The sequence below is a fragment of the Bombus terrestris genome, chromosome 9, assembly GCF_910591885.1.
Source record: "Bombus terrestris chromosome 9, iyBomTerr1.2, whole genome shotgun sequence".
In the NCBI taxonomy this organism is placed as follows: Eukaryota; Metazoa; Arthropoda; class Insecta; order Hymenoptera; family Apidae; genus Bombus; species Bombus terrestris.
The window spans coordinates 15,911,400-15,930,684 of record NC_063277.1 but is presented as its reverse complement, the minus strand read 5'-3'; the positions used below and the strand labels follow the sequence as shown (position 1 = coordinate 15,930,684).

At 33.4% G+C, this 19,285-nt stretch overlaps 4 protein-coding genes across 4 annotated transcripts in view; 1 reads left to right on the top strand and 3 right to left on the bottom strand.

Moving 5' to 3' along the window:
• The first annotated feature begins 726 nt into the window (after positions 1 to 726).
• Positions 727 to 19,285, top strand: part of LOC100651408 — a 79,407-nt gene continuing 60,848 nt past the window's right edge. Inside the window, exons 1-4 of the mRNA XM_048408933.1 lie at positions 727 to 1,194; positions 8,274 to 8,353; positions 14,593 to 14,755; positions 15,598 to 15,779. The gene's annotated coding sequence lies outside the window, so the exon portion shown is untranslated. The remainder of the gene's footprint in view (positions 1,195 to 8,273; positions 8,354 to 14,592; positions 14,756 to 15,597; positions 15,780 to 19,285) is intronic.
• LOC100650689 lies at positions 1,201 to 3,583 on the bottom strand. The gene is made up of 4 exons (XM_048408491.1): positions 3,256 to 3,583; positions 2,397 to 2,878; positions 1,605 to 1,760; positions 1,201 to 1,509 (listed from the first exon to the last, which is right to left on the bottom strand). The coding sequence occupies exons 1-4, from the start codon at positions 3,581 to 3,583 to the stop codon at positions 1,456 to 1,458; spliced, it is 1,020 nt and encodes a 339-aa protein (XP_048264448.1). The 3' UTR covers positions 1,201 to 1,455.
• On the bottom strand, positions 8,367 to 19,230 carry LOC100650930 (odorant receptor 4). The gene is given in 10 exon segments (XM_048408490.1): positions 8,367 to 8,690; positions 11,905 to 12,031; positions 12,532 to 12,654; positions 12,725 to 12,824; positions 13,197 to 13,696; positions 17,248 to 17,406; positions 17,484 to 17,606; positions 17,708 to 17,807; positions 18,042 to 18,492; positions 18,700 to 19,230. Coding segments are annotated over 10 exon segments (1,977 nt in total). The 5' UTR covers positions 18,917 to 19,230; the 3' UTR covers positions 8,367 to 8,613.
• LOC100650815 lies at positions 9,482 to 10,094 on the bottom strand. Its single transcript, XM_012312100.3, has one exon. The coding sequence runs from the start codon at positions 10,012 to 10,014 to the stop codon at positions 9,547 to 9,549; it is 468 nt and encodes a 155-aa protein (XP_012167490.2). The 5' UTR covers positions 10,015 to 10,094; the 3' UTR covers positions 9,482 to 9,546.

Genomic DNA, 19,285 nt, shown 5'->3' with positions numbered 1-19,285 from the left:
AGCATAATATCCTTCATTTTTGCTCTTTTCGTATTATTTTCACGTACATAATCATTTATTTTTAACAGTTAAGATGATAAAAGAAAATTTTCTACAACTACTGCTACATTTTACAAATATTTCTTAACTAATATGTAACATTACCTTGTTGGTTATCCATAGAGGCCCTTTTTCCCATAACTGAACCACCTGTTCTTACATTGGGCAGCTATTCCGTCGTTTTCTCAGCGCATGTCCCCTTCATGCAGTCAGAATGCGCATTATGATATCAATTATTCGTGAATATGAGAGGTAGAGTGTCATTCTCAACTTTATGTCGAAGTAAGTTGCATCTATCATTACAGTTTGGCTGTTGCAAGTATGTATTTATTCGTAATTATTCATAACTTCTTCCACGATACGAGAAAATAAAAAAAGAAGCAAGTGATGTCTGCGTTTTTGCAACTCTCTCAGTATATACTACGTTCCTTACATGGATGCGTGACAAAATTCACAAGTAAAAAAAATTTGATCACATCGAGCAAATAATCTATGAATAATTACAATTATTCCTAGAAGGTAACATTGTCAAAGAAATTTGATTAACCGATGAAGATAATGCCCAGGAATTCTATAAAATATAAAATATATAGTTCATAAAATTATATTTATGAAATAAATTGAATTAAATTTGTACGGATTACATTTATATGGTATGTTTATTATATTATATTTGTAGGATTAATATATAAAAATAAAATATAACGTAATTAAAAATTTCAATTCTATTCTATGCGAATTTTTTAAATGTGCAGTTATATAGCAATGCCAATACATACAATATAGTACGTAGTCCAGCATGAAACTTTCTTCTCTCATATTTTTCATTTAGGGTTTAGGTAGTTCCAGAAGTTTACGTAAGGGCAGTCTTTCCCTGTACGCTGCAGTGACACAACGTATAGATAGCTCTACGTGACATATCGCGTGCTCTTTATCTGTATATTGTGGTTTTTTATGTTATGTTATACAAGTGCAATTTTTTTTATACTAATGACTGCAATATCATTGTTTTCTTATAATTTTAATGTATATAATATAGGATGCATTCTTTTATTTCATACTTTTTTCCTTGCAGTAAGCTAAAACGGTGAAGTGAAAACGACGAGGAAATAACCAAAAGCAAAATCTGTGGAAGACGTGTTATTTCTACGAAATGTGAGTTTTATGAATATTTCAATGTTTTGATCGTTTTACCAAAAGATTCTTCGAATGTTTGTGCAATTTCTTCGGATAAAAGCATTCTTATGGAACTATATGAATCGTAATATGAACCTTTGAACGGATACCAAAATATTTATTCGATACATAGCATGATTTTATAAAATGTTCGGTTTACTGTGTTCTTTTTATTTTTTCTCCCATATACAAGAACCAATATATTTCAACCATACGATTATGATACTTTTCTCCGACCAGTCAATCTTTCATGGCTAACAATACTGAAAGATATCCGGCAGACGTTTTTAGAATCTAACAAAATATCATTGTCAATTCTTCGGATCCATGTCTAAATGTGTGTAAAAATCCATTAGAAAATAATTTAGATTCATGATCGTTTGACTCACAGCATTAAAGAGTTCGAGAGAGAAGGGACTGAATTTTCCAGCTGTTATTTGAAACGATACCCTCGCGCGACATATTACGATAATTAATGAAATGGCGTTCTTCGGTGGTAAATTGTACCAATCGCACTCGTATGCTGATTGTCCAACACCGGTACTCTGAAAGTAAATGTTGCATTAGGTCGTCTGGAGCGTTACTATTGCAAGAAAGAAATTGAACTTTCGTTCTTTAACAAAATATTCTATTATATGTATAAATAACTCACTTCCCCTAGAAGCATTTCTCCTATATAACAATAAATAAAAAGATGCAGCATAGTATAAATTACGTGTATGATGAAAAATATCAGTCCAACTATTCGTACGTCCGCTTGCTCCTGATCTACGGACTAAAATGGAACGGAATGTACATTATGTAGCAATTTCTCGTCTCGTCGGAAGAATATGAATGTAATATTAACTTCAGCATACAGTTATCATACGATATCCAGTAAGACAGAACATGGTTGTGCAGATTACAGTCTGAACAAGTAACGTGAGATTGAAGCAATCTTCCACGGTCACGGCAAACCTTCGGTCACAAATGCTTCTTTAAATCCTAATTTAATTAAATTATCGTTGTGCATTTTTCATTTTTCTAAATTTATTAACATCTTCTTTTCGTTAAGTAACACTTAATTTATTTTTCTTTTCTTTTTTTTTAAATAGTTGGTGAGAGAAATAAATCTTCTTTTAAGACCTATTTTAATAAACATTTTAATAAACATTTTTAGTTCACTAATAGATCGTTTGTACCAACCTAGATAACAGATTGTGCCTGTTCACAATGAATCCTAATCGTTCTTGGAACCTTGCGTAATTATCATCCTTCGTCGCGTTAGCTAGATCCTCGAGTGCCATTCTAAGAACAGTTAATTGACCGCACAAATGTATCACAGGAACCGCAAGGAACGTGTCGAAGCAAGAATAGGATATCCCGGCTAACATCGTGCCTATAAACTGTCCCAGCCATGTGATCTCGAAATTTGGACTTTTGCTTGTGTCGTAAGGGAACGTGGCTGGATGAAGGAGTCCTCCTAGATCGGCTTCTGACGCACTTTGCATATTACTCCAAATTTGCATCGATATAAATGCGAGAAGCATGAAATACGTTAGAGTGGAACAGACTATGGATATCATTCGACTAATTTGCGCGTTCTTTAACATCATTTGACGATCTTGATTTGCGATTGGCTCGGTCCAGTCGTCGAACATTTGCCTGAGTAATAGCGTTAGGGCTAAAGAGATATTAATTGTTACATGTATATTACATTTGTGGATATCATCACATATTTTAGAAAAATATTATTGGGTAATTATGTGAAGCATCAGTAATTAGACACTTGTGTTTCAAGTTATATTAGCTCACGTATGGCCTAATATAACTACTTGATATAGGTACGTACGTATTTCGAAATTAAGTCTCGATACGGAATAATTGATTTCATGTATTGATACTAAACTTAACTATGGATATTTATGCATTTATGAGAAATTTTGTAAAAATCTATAGAATGCACATTCATACGGCTACATAAAATATTTCTTAGGATATTACAAGGGTGAAATAAGTCTTCGTTTAGACTTTATTTCTTTGATTAGGTAGATTTGGAAAAACAAATGTATATGTAAATATACATAAATATAAATATATATGTATAGGTATTATTACCTTTCTTATAATATCGTAGAACGAGCTGCTTGATCAATGCAAAGGCGATCGGTATATTAATCGATAAATTTTCGATTATTTCGTTGAAATTGGTCGATTTCAGTATCAGATTTGCTGTTTGTGGTGCACAAATGAAAGTAAACGTCACAATAGCCGTAAACCAGAATATTATACTGGAAAGTAATCGTGATCCTCTTGATACTTTTCTCGGTTCTGGCCACACACCGAGTAACGTCAAGTTGAAACGATTCCAACCCATTGCAAAGTCCATCTTTTCTTTCGAACGATACCTCACGTAATTTTGAGAACGTACTAATTATGAATATATTGCAATTATCAACAATTATAATTGTAAGCAATCGTTACATCGTAGATTGAACGCGTTGAGAAAAGAACATTGTTCAGAATATTTACGATTTTATTTGCATCTATAGAACTCTAGGAGGGCAAATCAAATTTAGAATTCGGTAACTGGAAATATAGAATACTATAATTCGTTTGAAGAAATAACAAATTTTTATCATTCACAACTGTGGAAATCGTGTTACTTGAATTATATTTTCGACAGTTTATAATTCTTGAAACGAATCTTTTAAAAAATGTCAATGAGTCGCAAATTTCAAAGTTAAAATCGTTCCATCGGTTGAAAGGATTAAATTCGGACTGAATCGGGGCGACGTCTCTGTTCTATTTGTTTCCTCAGCAGGGATATTTCGATAACTGATCTTGCAGTTTACGCGCAGGCCTTTCGTGTCGCTCATTATGCATTTACAATCGTGACGTTGAAACCTTTCTGTTGGAACTTTTAATAGGCGTAATCTAGAAGTTTGCGAAGCAAAACAAACCTTGCAATTTTGAACTCTTTCGGTTAGCCGACGATAAGATCGAGCGATGGCGAACCGAAATATAGAAATTGTATTTGCCATAGTCTGTCTTCTCTGTGAAACTTTGCCTTCAGTAATTATGTTTTCTTTCAGCCAACAAAAAAACTTTACCACGAATCGAGCTGAAATCGAAGCTCGAAACTTTTGCTTATATCGCGGATATTCTTTTTGTGATGTAGAGAATATTCACTTTCTCGTTTAGTCTTGTGCTGTAACGTTTAATACGCTCAAGTTTTACAAACGGTATCGTGATATGTCGTAGCTGTGATAACACTTCGCTCAAATAATTGCAAATGAGCAATCGTACAGATCACGGTACGTGCTCTAAAGATGAGTTCGCAACTTGACTACGAATGAACAAGTCTAGTCGTTATTTGCAACTGTTAGTAACACCGAAATCCCATCCCATCGCTATTTTTACAATGTAAAACAAAATTTAAGTGATTTCCTCTTCTTCTGTGAATTATGTATTTCGATAGTCATGGTTAATAAGTTGATATTTGTACATACGGTACTGAACAGTTCCATAGAGAAGATACCAAATTTTCCAGCAGTCAAACAAAGTGGACGAGTGGATCTGTTCATGATGAATAGAAGACATTTGGTTTCAAAAGGTGAGACGTTGTACCAACTAGATACGTACGCGCAATTGCTCATTTCTCTACTCTGAGACCATCCAAAGTAACTTTTCTACTTCTTTCATGAGCTTTTGCTTTATTTGTTTGTTCATCAAGCATTGTTGAATTAAAAAAAATTAGAATTATCTTGAAGTTTGTGAGAGTTTCGTTCAAAGCTATTTCTGTGTGTTTTTTTTAAATATAAATTAAAAGTCAAGATATATGTATGTGTGTCTATTGTCTTTTAAAAAAGATGATTGCAGGATGATTATGTATCTCTTCTATGATTATTGAAAGCACTGTGTTCACATTTAACATTTTTATTTTACTTGGACAATAATAAATTAACAATAAGTGATGCTATAAAAATTTAGTCTATTATGGTTGCGACTTAATGGTTTATAATACGATTGAGATAATTGTTGGCTTTTGAGAGACGAGTCATTCATTAAAACTCGATGCACGATTTCCAATTTACAAAATGTTTCTTAGCATCGTCTTTTTTTCGAAGGAAGGTAGAAATGGCAGGTTATGTGTATTATGCATAATATAAATTATGGGGAACTGCAAAATGCCAATATCAACCTACTAAAAAAACTTCCCCTTATACTCTCCATAAATGCTTTCCACTCTGCTCCAACACTGCTAGCGTACTACTGGTCTGACCTGAAAACACAGAAAATCATGTCCCCGTATCACACGCGTAACTGTCACTACCTTGCATCGACGCACGAATTTATAAACAAAGCATAGGGGATGCGAATGACGCGAAGAACCTTCCCCTAACTTGTGTACTCACCTGACTGCTGTCACAGCAAACCACATACTTTCTGTAAACCTTTGCTGATATGTGTGTCAATAGTTTGGTATAAAATGGGTATAGCAAAAGCATTTATGCATTACAAGTATACGTATATCGAGTAGGATCATCAACTCGTTGGCGTAGGATCCAGGAAGAATTGTACCAAACTTCATTAAACTACACAAACGTACGTTGTTTTGCCAGCAAACCGGGAAGCCTGCTTATTTTGTATTTGTAGTCGTCAAAGCAAGCGATGACCAATTTTTCTTTGTTCTCAACAATTTTGATGAGAAAAACGTCGATCTGCGAAAAGAGGGAAAGGTGATATCTTCAAGGTTTTCTGAGAAGCACTCGAGATCTCGAGGAATCTCTTTAGTAATTAATAATTTTATTACTTTACACAGTGTTTAATTTTTTTGTCTCGCCATTTTAATTCACATTACTTTTTGATATAATTTATCATTTAGAGAAGTATACGAAAATATTCTTTTTGTAACGCTTCTTTTATCAAGCTGATGGACGGTTATAAAATTCACAGATGTATCGGATCGTCTATTATTTATTTTTCATTGCGTATAGAACAGAAACGTATTCCATCGAGGTTTTTAAGACCTGAATACAAAAAAAAAAAAATATTGTTCTGTATATGTTTATGTAAATGTGAGATATTATATATGTATATACATATTTTTGATTATTATTCATCTTCACACTCCGGATAAATGATTTGCATTACATATTTTTCTAATCTCTGCACATTTCGAAACGTGTTTGAGAATACTGTTGCATCTAAAGGTTTACACACATCTACTTATTTTATATCTAAGCTAAATCTTAAACAAATAGGGTGTTCACGAATTTATTAGCCAGCTTTTTTCTTAGTATTTTCCAAATGGTATGTATTAGAAAAAAATAATCAGGAAAAAGTTTTATGTTGGACGGTGAAACGAATTGTTGGTTAAAGTAATCAGGAGACGAGTTAATTAGATTAACTATATTTACAGATATTTTAAAGTGTAGAATACAAAGTTAATCGCAAGCGTTGCTCGGTTGATGATATTCGTTGCAAGATTACGCGATTCTGCGGTACTGATACTAATTGTTATGCTGATTCGCTAGACTGATTCGTTGTACTTATTCGCCCGACTAACTGACTGATTGATTCGATACTGATATTGATTCGCGCGATTAACTGACTGACTGACTGACTATATACTGATATTGATTCGCGCGATTGACTGACTGACTGACTGACTATATACTGATATTGATTCGCGCGATTGACTGACTGATTGATTGACTAGATAATGATATTACTTCGTCGACTGACTGTGTCTTAGCGGATATGGTCGTCTATTTCTACTCATCGAGGGGGTACCGAAGGGTTCGAACTTGTCGCCAGTTGTGTGTATATATATAACATTTTTTTCTAATTTTAATATTCTTCAAAAATATAGTCTCCATTTTTTTGGTATTTTAAATCTAAAACATTGTTCTCTAAAAAATGGTTTTCGACTGCAAAATTTAATATATAATATTTCTTTTTCCGTTTGCGATGTATGTATACTACTTAAAAGTATAATATCCTTTGTTTTTGCTCTTTTTGTATTATTTTCACGTACATAATCATTTATTTTTAACAATTAAGATGACAAAAGAAAATTTTCTACAACTACTGCTACATTTTACAAATATTTTTTAACTAATATGTAACATTACCTTGTTGGTTATCCATAGAGACCCTTTTTCCCCATAACTGAATCACCTGTTCTTACGTTGGGGAGCTATTCCGTCATTTTTCTCAGCGCATATTCCCCCTCATACAGTCCGAATGCGCATTATGATATCAATTATTCCTGAATATGTAGTACAGTGTCATTCTCAACTTTATGTCGAAGTAAGTTGCATCTATCATTACAGTTTGGCAGTTGCAGGTACGTATTTATTCGTAATTATTCATAACTTCTTCCATGATGCGAGAAAATAAGGAAGAAGCATGTGATGCCAGCGTTTTTGCAACTCTCTTAGTCAAAATTCATAAGTAAAAAAAATTTGATCACATCGAGCAAATAATCTATGAATAATTGCAATTATTACTAGAAGGTAACGTTGTCAAAGAAATTTGTTTAACCGATGAAGATAATATCCAGGAATTCTATAAAATATAAAATATATAGTTTGTAAAATTATGTTTATGAAATAGATTGAATTAAATTTGTACGGGTTACATTTATATGGTATGTTTATTATATTATATTTGTAGGATTAATATATAAAAATAAAATATAACGTAATTAAAAATTTCAATTCTATTCTATGCGAATTTTTTAAATGTGCAGTTATATAGTAATGCCAATACTTTCAATATAGTACGTAGTCCAGTATGAAGCTTTCTTCTGTCATATTTTTCACTTAGGGTTCAGGTGGTTCCAGAAGTCTCTGTAAGGGCAGTCTTTCCCTGTACGCTGCAGTGACACAACGTATAGATTGCTCTACGCGACATATCGCGTGCTCTTTATCTGTATATTGTGGTTTTTTATGTTATGTTATACAAGTGCAATTTTTTTTATATTAATGACAGCAATAACATTGTTTTCTTATAATTATAATGTATATAATATAGGATGCATTCTTTTATTTCATATTTTTTCCTTGCAGTAAGTTAAAACGGCGAAGTGAAAACGACGAGAAAATAACCAAAAGCAAAATCTTTGGAAGACGTGCTATTCCAATGAAATGTGAGTTTTATGAATATTTCAATGTTTTGATCGTTTAACCAAAAGATTCTTCGAATATTTGTGCAATTCCTTCGGATAAAAGCATTCTTATGGAGCTATATGAATCGTAATATGAACCTTTGAACGGATATCAAAATATTTATACGATATGTAACGTGATTTTATAAAATGCTCGGTGTACTGTGTTATTTTATTGTTTCTTCCACATACAAGAACCAATATATTTCAACCATACGATTATGTTACTTTTCTCCGACCAGTTAATCTTTCATGGCTAACAATACTGAAAGATATCCGGCAGACGTTTTTAGAACCTAACAAAATATCATTGTCAATTCTTCGGATCCATGTCTAAATGTGTGTAAAAATCCATTAGAAAATAATTTAGGTTCATGATCGTTTGACTCACAGCATTAAAGAGTTCGAGAGAGAAGGGACTGAATTTTCCAGCTGTTATTTGAAACGATACTTTCGCGCGACATATTACGATAATTAGTGAAATGGCGTTCTTCGGTGGTAAATCGTACCACTCGCATTCGTATGCTGATTGTCCAACACCGTTACTCTGAAAGTAAATGTTTTATTAGGGCGTCTGGAACGTTACTTCAGCCAGAAAAATATTGAACTTTCGTTCTTTAACAAAATATTCTACTATATGTATAAATAACTCACTTCCCCTAGAAGCATTTCTCCTATATAACAATAAATAAAAAGATGCAGCATAGTATAAATTACGTGTATGATGAAAAATATCATTCCAACTATTGGTACATCCGCTTCCTCCTGATCTACGGACTAAAATGGAACGGAGTGTACATTATATAGGAATTTCTAGTCTCTTCGGAAAAATACCAATGTAATATTAACTTCAGCATACAGTTATCATACGATATCCAGTAAGACAAAACATCGCTGTGCAGATTACAGTTTGAATAAGTAACGTGAGATTGAAGCAATCTTCCACGATCACGGCAAACCTTGGATCACAAATGCTTCTTTAAATCCTAATTTAATTAAATTATCGTTGTGCATTTTTCATTTTTCTAAATTTATTAACATCTTTTTTTCTTTAAGTAACACTTAATCTATTTTTCTTTCTCTTTTTTTAATAATTGGCGAGAGAAGTAAACCTTCCTTTAAGACCCATTCTAATAAACATTTCAATAAACATTTTTAGTTCACTATGAAATTGTTTATACCAACCTAGATAACAGATTGTGCCTGTTCACAATGAATCCTAGTCGTTCATGGAATCTTTCGTAATTATTATCCTTCTTCATCGTGTTAGCTAGATCCTTGAGAGCCATTCTAACAACAGTTAATTGACCGCACAAGTGTAACACAACAACCGCAAGGAACGTGTCGAAGCAAGAATAGCATATTGCGGTTAACACTGTGCCCATAAACTGTCCTAGCCATGTGATCTCGAAATTTGGACTTTTGCTTGTGTCGTAAGGGAACGTGGCTGGATGAAGGAGTCCTCCTAGATCGGCTTCTGACGCACTTTGCATATTACTCCAAATTTGCAGCGATATAAAAGCGAAAAGCATGAGATACGTTAGAGTGGAACAGACTATGGATATCATTCGACTAATTCTCGCATTCTTTAACATCATTTGACGATCTTGATTTGCGATTGGCTCGGTCCAGTCGTCGAACATTTGGCTGAGTAATAGTGTTAGGGCTAAAGAGATATTAATTGTTATATGTATATTACATTTGTGAATATCGTCACATATTTTAGAAAAATATTAATGGATAATTATGTGAGGCATTAGTAATTAGATCTTTGTGTTTCTTGTTAAATTAGCTCACGTATGGTCTAATATACCTATACGCATGTACGTATTTCGAAATTAAGTATTGATACGGAATAATTGATTTCATGTATTGATACTAAAAGGGATAAAATTAATTCAGCTTGATTTAGAATCGTGAAAGATTAATTAACTAAGGATATTTATGGATCTATGATTATATTTATGGCTACACAAAATATTTCTTAGAATATTACAAGGGTGAAATAAGTCTCCGTTTAGACTTTATTTCTTTGATTAGGTAGATTTGGAAAAACAAATGTATAAGTAAATATATATAAATATAAATATAAATATATATGTATGGGTATAATTACCTTTCTTATAATATCGTAGAACGATCTGCTTAACCAATGCAAAGGCGATCGGTATATTAATCGATAAGTTTTCGATTACTTCGTCCAAATTAGTCGATTTCAGTACCAGATTTGCTGTTTGTGGTGCACAGATAAAAGTAAACGTCACAATAGTCGTAAACCAGAATATTATACTCGAAAGTAATCGTGATCCTCTTGATACTTTTCTCGGTTCCGGCCACACACCGAGTAACGTCAAGTTGAAACGATTCCAACCCATTGCAAAGTCCATCTTTTCTTTCGAACGATACCTCACGTAATTTTGAGAACGTACTAATTATGAATATATTGCAATTATCAAGAATTATAATTGTAGGCAATCGTTACATCGTAGCTTGAACGCGTTGAGAAAAGAACATTGTTCAGAATATTTACGATTTTATTTGCATCTATAGAACTGTAGGAGGGCAAATCAAATTTAGAATTCGGTAACTGGAATTATAGAATACTATGATTCGTTTGAAGAAATAACGAATTTTTATCTTCCACAACTGTGGAAATTGTGTTACTTGAATTATATTTTCGACAGTTTATAATTCTTGAAACGAATCTTTAAAAAAATGTCAATGAATCGCGAATCTCAAAATTGAAATTTTTCCACCGGTTGAAAGGATTAAATTCGGACTGAATCGACGCGACGTCTCTGTTCTATTTGTTTCCTCAGCAGGGATATTTCGATAACTGATCCTGCAGATTACGCGCAGGCCTTTCGTGCCGCCCATTACGCATTCACAATAGTGATGTTGAAACCTTTCTTCTGGAACTTTTAATAGGCGCAATCTGGAAGTTTGCGAAGCGAAACAAACCTTGCAATTTCGAACTCTTTCGGTTAGCCAACGTCGAGGGCCGACGTACTGAAATATAGAAATTGTATTTTCGATGGTCTGCCTTCTTCGTGAAACTTTGTCTTCGATAATTATCTTATCTATCAGCCAGCAAAGGAAACTTTGCCTCTAATCGAGCTGAAATCGAAGCTCGAAACTTTTACTTATATCGCGGATGTTCTTTTTGTGATGTGGAGAATATTCACTTTCTCGTTTAGTCTTGTGTTGTAACGTTTAATACGCTCAAGTTTTACAAACGGTATCGTGATATGTCGTAGCTGTGATAACACTTCGCTCAAATAATTGCAAATGAACAATCGTACAGATCACGGTACGTGCTCTAAAGATGAGTTCGCAACTTGACTACGAATGAACAAGTCTAATCGTTATTTGCAACTGTTAGTAACACCGAAAGGTATCCCATCGCTGTTTTTAGAATCTAAAACAAAATTTAAGTGATTTCCTCTTTTTCTGTGAATTATGTATTTGGATAGTCGTGGTTAATGAGTTGATATTTGTACATACGGTACTGAACAGTTCCATAGAGAAGATACCAAATTTGCCTGCAGTCAAACAAAGTGGACGAGTGGACCTGTTCATGATGAATAGAAGACATTTGGTTTCAGAAGGTGAGACGTTGTACCAATTCGATTCGTACGCGCAATTGCTCATTTCTCTACTCTGAAACCATCCAAAGTAACTTTTCTAATTCTTTCATGAGCCTCTGCTTTATTCGTTTGTTCATCAAGCATCGATGAATTAAAAATAATTATAATTATCTTAACATTTGTGAAATTTTCGTTCAAAGTTAGTTCTGTGTCTTTTTTTTAAATATAAATTAAAAATCAAGATATATGTATGTGTGTCTATTATCTCTTAAAAAAGATGATTGTAAGATGATTATTTATCTATTCTGATCATGGAAAGCACTGTGTTCACGTTTAACATTTTTATTTTACTTGGACAATAATAAATTAATAATTAGCGATGCTATAAAAATTTAATCTAATATCGTTCCGACTTCATGGTTTATAATACGATTGAGATAATTGTTGCTCTTGAGAGACGAGTCAGACATTAAAACTCTATTCACGATTTCCAATTTAGAAAGAGCATGAGATCGGATCTACCAGTACTCAGTTATGAATATGTTGATTACAGTGGCAAGAAGGATTACTTACTTGAATGAGAAGCATCTCGCCTATGTAACAATAAAGATACACGTGTACAAGGATGAAGCAGACGAAGAGGACAAAGAAAACCAGTTGAAAGTTGAAGATTTCATTTTCGTTTTTAATCAATACCTGGTTAATTTGCGTTATTACTGTGATATTACAACCACGGAGTATAAAGAATATAGTAAACGTAACTTACGTTGAAGAATAAGAAACCTTGAAAGCATATTTCGATGGTACACAGTAACATCTGTAGCAACAATAGCGTACTAAAGCATTTTTCGATCGTCTCTGCAAGCCTTTAATGAAAGTGTTTACCAGGATTAGTGTTTCAAGTTGGAATGTTAGAAAATGAAGTATTATAATACTGAAATACTAGAATATGGAAAATTTTAAGTATTGGAATATTAACAAATGATTGCCTTGGAGAACATTAAGTATTGAAATATGGTAATATCAAAATACATCATGGTATTGAAGAAGAATTGAGATTATCATAACATAAAAGAAAACTCAAATTTCCTAGTATTGTTCTTAAGAACAAAATAATACACATTTAATACGTTAGGGAATATCCTTGCAAAATATTATAAAGATCGTTTTAGAAATCTTATTATAAGATAATAATTTAATACATAAAAAGCTGGTAAATATCGAGATATGCTATTTACCAGTTCAGATGCTCGTGCTTGGTAATAATCCAAACCAACTCCTTTTGAAACTCATCTATGCTTCTGTTTCCTCCCTCGCCGTCCATTAATCTTGATAATTTCTTCCTTAAAATTTCAAATTGTCCACATATATGCAGGACTAACATAGCGATAAAAGTGTCGACAGTGGTATAGCAAATAGTAGCTGAATATCCCGCAATTACTTGAGCAAAATTGGTCATTAACAATATCGGTACTGGTCGAATGTTATAGGGAAAATATCCAGGATACAAGCTCAAACGATCCTGGTTTTCATGTAGTCTATCAGAAAGATAGACGGTAATAGATCTAAGGCTTAAATATGCAGTGACCATTGTGAGAGTTAATATTGAACACCAGACGGAAATAAAGTTCGCAGGTTTAGCCATCTTCAGCATCGCTGCCTTTTCTTCTTCCGTCTTCGCACTGCGCCAGTCATCGTAGAAAGATTTCATGATAGGTTTGAAAGCTTGAAATATAATCTAATTAATTTGTTAAATGGCCTATTAACTCGTATCACTTCAATGTGTAAACAACGAGATTTTTGTAAGATAACACCGCTAAACACCACAACTTTTATATATATATTGACAAAACAAAAGACCTTACCGAGTTTTTAGATATAAGTAACATAATATCAAAAAAATATAAAATAATATAGTCGCTAATAATCAAGTGGTTGATGTGATTTAAATACCAAAGAAAAAAAGAAAAATCTATAAAAAATGCAAAAGATTCCAGTGCAATTTTTTCTCTTAAATCCAAAGTTTATTCTTTGTCCTTATTGAGGGGACTGGGAATATTTCCAGAACAAAATCGCTGTTCCGCGAGAAAAACGTGGATCCCCGATCTAATAGAATTTAAGCGCGCACCATTGTAATTGTTTAGTAGATCGCTTGTCCTCTCTATACGTACTGTCTTTGTAGTACCAAGCGAAGATCAGCTTTATCATCGCGTTTATACCAGGAATATTAGCTGTTGACAGATTTTCTGTCACCAACTCAAGATTCCCCCATATGAAAAATAGGTTCGCACTCTGCGGTCCAGTTCCAAATATAGTTATTATGGACAAATAAAATAGAGCCTTGAAATGTGACAATCGTTCGTCAGTTCTTCTCGGTTCCGGCCAGATGCCAATTAGTTCCATGTTCCAACGATTCCATCCAATGGCTGTCTTCAATCCTTAAAAGTAAACGAGTTTACGTAAAACGTAAAATCTTACGCTTATTGAATACTAGGAGATATTAAAGTTTCTTTAGAATGATTGTATTTCTTATAATAAAAATTAACTAATATGATATGAGATATGTTGCAACTTTTTAAAGTGAAATTGGAATGTTACTATATAATTTATTTTTCATTGTATTTTTCTTTTTAGGTATCCCATGATATATTCGAAGATTAAGTAAAATTCACGAAAATAATTAAAAATGGTACCTGCATCGAAGTCCATTAGAACTACGCACACGCCAGCTGCACGATTAAATGACTGCCACGAATTTCTCGTTCTTTACACGAAAGAAAAATGCCTGCTCCTCTCCGTACGTGAGAAACCACCTCATGTGAAAATGTTACAACTTCCAAGTAGTACGTGCAAACTTCGAAGTTTCGCGTCTACGAGGATAGACAAATTTTTTTAATCGTCTTCGCCTGCTAACAAACTGTCTTTAACTTAACTACTTACTGGATACTTTCTGTCTTCTTCGTTGAATAATTGATTGCCTTTATTGAGAAACTTTTACTATGGAACACGCTACGTTTTTATTCGCATTTATGTGTTACTCAAATTCGATGCGAAACTCCTTCACATTTGTAAACGGAGGCTTGTTCGCAGTACATGAACAAAGGTATCATAGGAAATTTTTAACTAACTATTGTTTTTGTTTCAACCGACAAATAGAGTTTCAATGTTTTAAGAAAATATTTAGCATGTAAGTGAGACGAGAACACATACATATCAATATTATATGGAAACAAATTGTATCAGAAAAATATAAGACAAATAGAGGTACATTTAATAATAAGAATAAGAAAGCACCTGCTTAATTAAAAGGGTAAGATAGAAAATTGTTAAAAAATGGAAAAAGCTGTAGTTATGTATAAATTATTTTATATAATACTATTAAATTACACACAATCATGATTACTTTTTGCATACAGCACAGTAATACATTACTTAGACAATTATTTACACTCGATAAAATAGGAGGATAAACAATCTCGCCAGAAATATTGCAAATTTTGATCACCAAATTAGACCTGCTATCCAATCTCAGCCATCAAATTTTATGAAAAGCTATATCACCATGAATCAAATCCCAATAATCCAAACGTTCACGCTTCAATTGAATAAAAATTTTCACTTTTTGTGCTTTGATTGTAGGTAAATGTCGAAGACGTCAGTAAAACCAAAAAACGAACAGATCTGGAATCACTCGAATCGAACTATATGGCGAATACTATTATCGGCCGCAAAATTGACGATTTCTCAGTTCCGATTTTCTGCAAGGCTAAAGACAAGGGGCAAGTACAGGGTTAGCCGAACCCAGAGGAGCAATCCAAATGGTAAGTTCTTTTTTTAGAAGAAAATATTTCATAGCTTCATATTTTTTTCGAAGGAGAGCAGAAATACCACGCTATGCGTATTATGCATAATATGAATTATGTGAAATGCTAAATGTTAATAACAATCCACTAAAAAAAACTGCACTCTCCATAAATGCTGCTCCGACACTACTAGCGTACTACTGGTCTGACCTGAAAACACAGAAAATCATATCCCCGTATCACACGCGTAGCTGTCACTGCCTTAGATCGACGTACGAATTTATAAACCAAGCATAGGGGATGCGAATGACGCGAAGAACCTTCCCCTAACTTGTGTACTCATTTGACTGCTGTCACAGCAAACCACATACTTTCTGTAAACCTTTGCTAATATGTGTGTTAATAGTTTGGTATAAAATGGGTATAGCAAAAATATTTATGCATTACAAGTATACATATATCGAGTAGGATCATCAACTCATTGGCGTAGGGTCCAGGAAGAATTGTACCAAACTTCGCTAAATTACACATACATACATTGTTTTGCCAGCAAACTCGGAAGACTGCTCATTTTTTATCTGTACGCGTCAAAGCAAACGGTGACCAATTTTTCTTTATTCTCAACAATTGTGATGGGAAAAATGTCGATCTGCGAAAAGAGGGAAAGATGATATCTTCAAGGTTTTCTGAGAAACACTCGTGGTGTCGAGGAATCGCTTTAATAATTAATAATTTTATTACTTTACACAGTATCTATTTTTTTTGTTGCGCTATTTTAATTCTCATTACTTTGAGATATAATGTATCATTTAGAGAAGTATACGAAAATATTCTTTTTGTATCGCTTCTTTTATCAAGCTGTTGGACGGTTATAAAATTCACAGATGTATCGGATCGTCTATTATTTATTTTTCATTGCGTATAGAACAGAAACGTATCCCATCGAGGTTTTTAAGACCTGAATACAAAAAAGAAATATTGTTCTGTATATGTTTATATAAATGTGAGATATTATATATGTATATACATATTTTTGATTATTATTCATCTTCACACTCCGGATAAATGATTTGCATTACATATTTTTCTAATCTCTGCTCATTCCGAAACGTGTTTGAGAATACTGTTGCATCTAAAGGTTTACACACATCTACTTATTTTATATCTAAGCTAAGTCTTAATCAAATAGGGTGTTCACGGATTTATTAGCCAGCTTTTTTCTTGGTATTTTCCAAATGGTATGTATTAGAAAAAAATAATCAGGAAAAAGTTTTACGGTTTCCTATGACCAATATAATAGCGCATATCATTTTTTTATACTTGCATTATTCTTCTAGAAACGATAGTGACATGCAGCTTTTAAGCCCATCGTCTCCACAAATCGCTTCATATGACATAGAACGACATACAGCAGTCCAGTTAAAAGATCGAAAATCATCTTCATTTCCGAAAATATAGTACACAACAATAACTCGTTTACACTTACCTGACAATAGAGCGCGAAAGTAAAGGAACAAAATCTGCCTGCTGTAATTTGTAAGGGTGAAGACCTGGCACGACACATAATAATTACAAGCCATCTTGCATTTTTGGGAGGTAAATTGTACCATTTTGTACTGTAGGCTATGTTAGCTATTTCTGTACTCTGAAAAAATTGAAAATTTTAATAATTTCCCACCTCTAGATATGACAATCCATTCATTTTCCTTTTCTAAAAAGTACCTCGGCTGCCAGTTTTTCTCCCATGTAACAATATAGAAACAGTTGCAACATTACGTAAGCTACGTATATCAACAGGAACGAAATTTGCAAAATCATGTCTTCCATTGTATTCTCTCCTAACGACTGCACATTGAATTATGAGAATAATGATATATTATTTTGTAATATTTTCTGAAATTTTTTATATGATATACACTTGCAAGAAGGTATGTTTTTCATCGTACCATAATAAGTTGGTAAGACTGAGAGCATATCTGGATGGTGCAACTCAGCATTTGAAGCAGAAGCATCAGGTTAAAGGAATTCTCTATCCTTCCCGCGAACCTTAGTTGTACACATGACAAGATTAATAGCTAGCAAATGACAACAACATTATGAGCTTAAAGATTGAGACGAAGAAAATAAAAGACGAACATACAATGATTTTACATTGATGAACTTAAACATCGAAAATTAACATTACCATTCCAATAAGCATACACTTATTCCAACTTATTCTCTTCGCTGTATATATTCCCTAGTATCTTCAACAAAATAACAAATTTCCTTAATACGAACCTATTTATATATTCATGCTTTTCGACAATCTTCTGCATCTTCATTTCTATATTTTTCTTATCGTACGAATGAATCTTCTCTAAATCTTGCCTCAAAATCGAAAGCTGTCCGCAGACATGGAAAATCAGTAGGACGACGAGAGTATCTACAGTTGTGTACGTATTCGCTGCATAAATGGCAGCCACGTATTGACCGATCATTGTCAATTCGAAATTTGGACTGATACTAGTGTTGTACGGGTAATAGCCACGAAGGAATAGTGTAATGTCGTTATTTTTCATGCTAGACAATCGTGCAGGCACAAAAGCGAGAATTACGATGTTAACCATCAATGTGCTTCCTATTGTAATCTTTCTAGTGATCCTTGCAATGTTCACCATTGTTTCTCGTTCGGTATTATTCGTCACTTTGTCCCAGTCATTGGCCATGTATCTCAGTAGAGACTTTAACGCTTGGAAGAGAAGGAAATGGTAGATAGAATAAGTCTTAATGGATCTTGCTTGTGTAACAATTAGAATAATATTAATGAATATTTTAAAATATAGCGTAAATAGATAAGAGTATAATCTGCATATTTGGCAGTATTTTTAGTTAAAAAAGAAGACAAATCCATATTTATTTTTTAATTTACTGTTGTCTAATTATGTGAAATGCTTACGTATGCCGTTGATCCAAACAGTCAGAGTCTTCATAAGGGAAACCATGACGGTAATGTTAGTCGATAGATTCTCGATCACCAGGTCAGAGTCACCGGCGATTATCGGAAGGTTAATTGTTTGTGGAGCACATGCGAAGCACAGCATTATGATACACGGTAATAGAACGAGATAACTGGAAGATCGGTTCCATTTCCTCTCCTCCGGCCAGATACCCATAAACTTCAGCAGGTTGTAATTCCAAGCGTACACATTGTTTAAATCTACATCTCTATCTATAAATAGGTACTTAAAAAATAATTCACAGTCGCAGGATTAAATATGTCATATTTCTCTTCCACTATCCGTAGTATTATCTAAAATTATAGTCTCCAGTTTTGTATTATTTTCAATTATTCACCTCTTATTTTCAACGATTAAAGTGATAAAAGAGAAATTTCTGCTAATCCCGCTGGTTTTTACCAATATTTATTAGGCAATATGTGAAATTACCTCGTTGGATATCCATAGAGGCCTGTTTTCCCATAACTGAACCACCTGCTCTCACGTTCAAAAGCTACTCCGACGGTTTCCTCAGCGCGCGTCCCC

Bases quoted from the DNA above. Each gene is read 5' to 3' on its own strand.
- LOC100650689 (XM_048408491.1), bottom strand. From the start codon at position 3,583: ATGGACTTTGCAATGGGTTGGAATCGTTTCAACTTGACGTTACTCGGT. The intron at 2,879-3,255 runs TTTCCAAATCTA...ATATCTCTTTAG, and splicing joins TATTTACATATACATTTGTT to CCCTAACGCTATTACTCAGG. The intron at 1,761-2,396 runs GTACAAACGATC...ATTTACTTTCAG, and splicing joins ACAATCTGTTATCTAGGTTG to AGTACCGGTGTTGGACAATC.
- LOC100650815 (XM_012312100.3), bottom strand. From the start codon at position 10,014: ATGTTCGACGACTGGACCGAGCCAATCGCAAATCAAGATCGTCAAATG.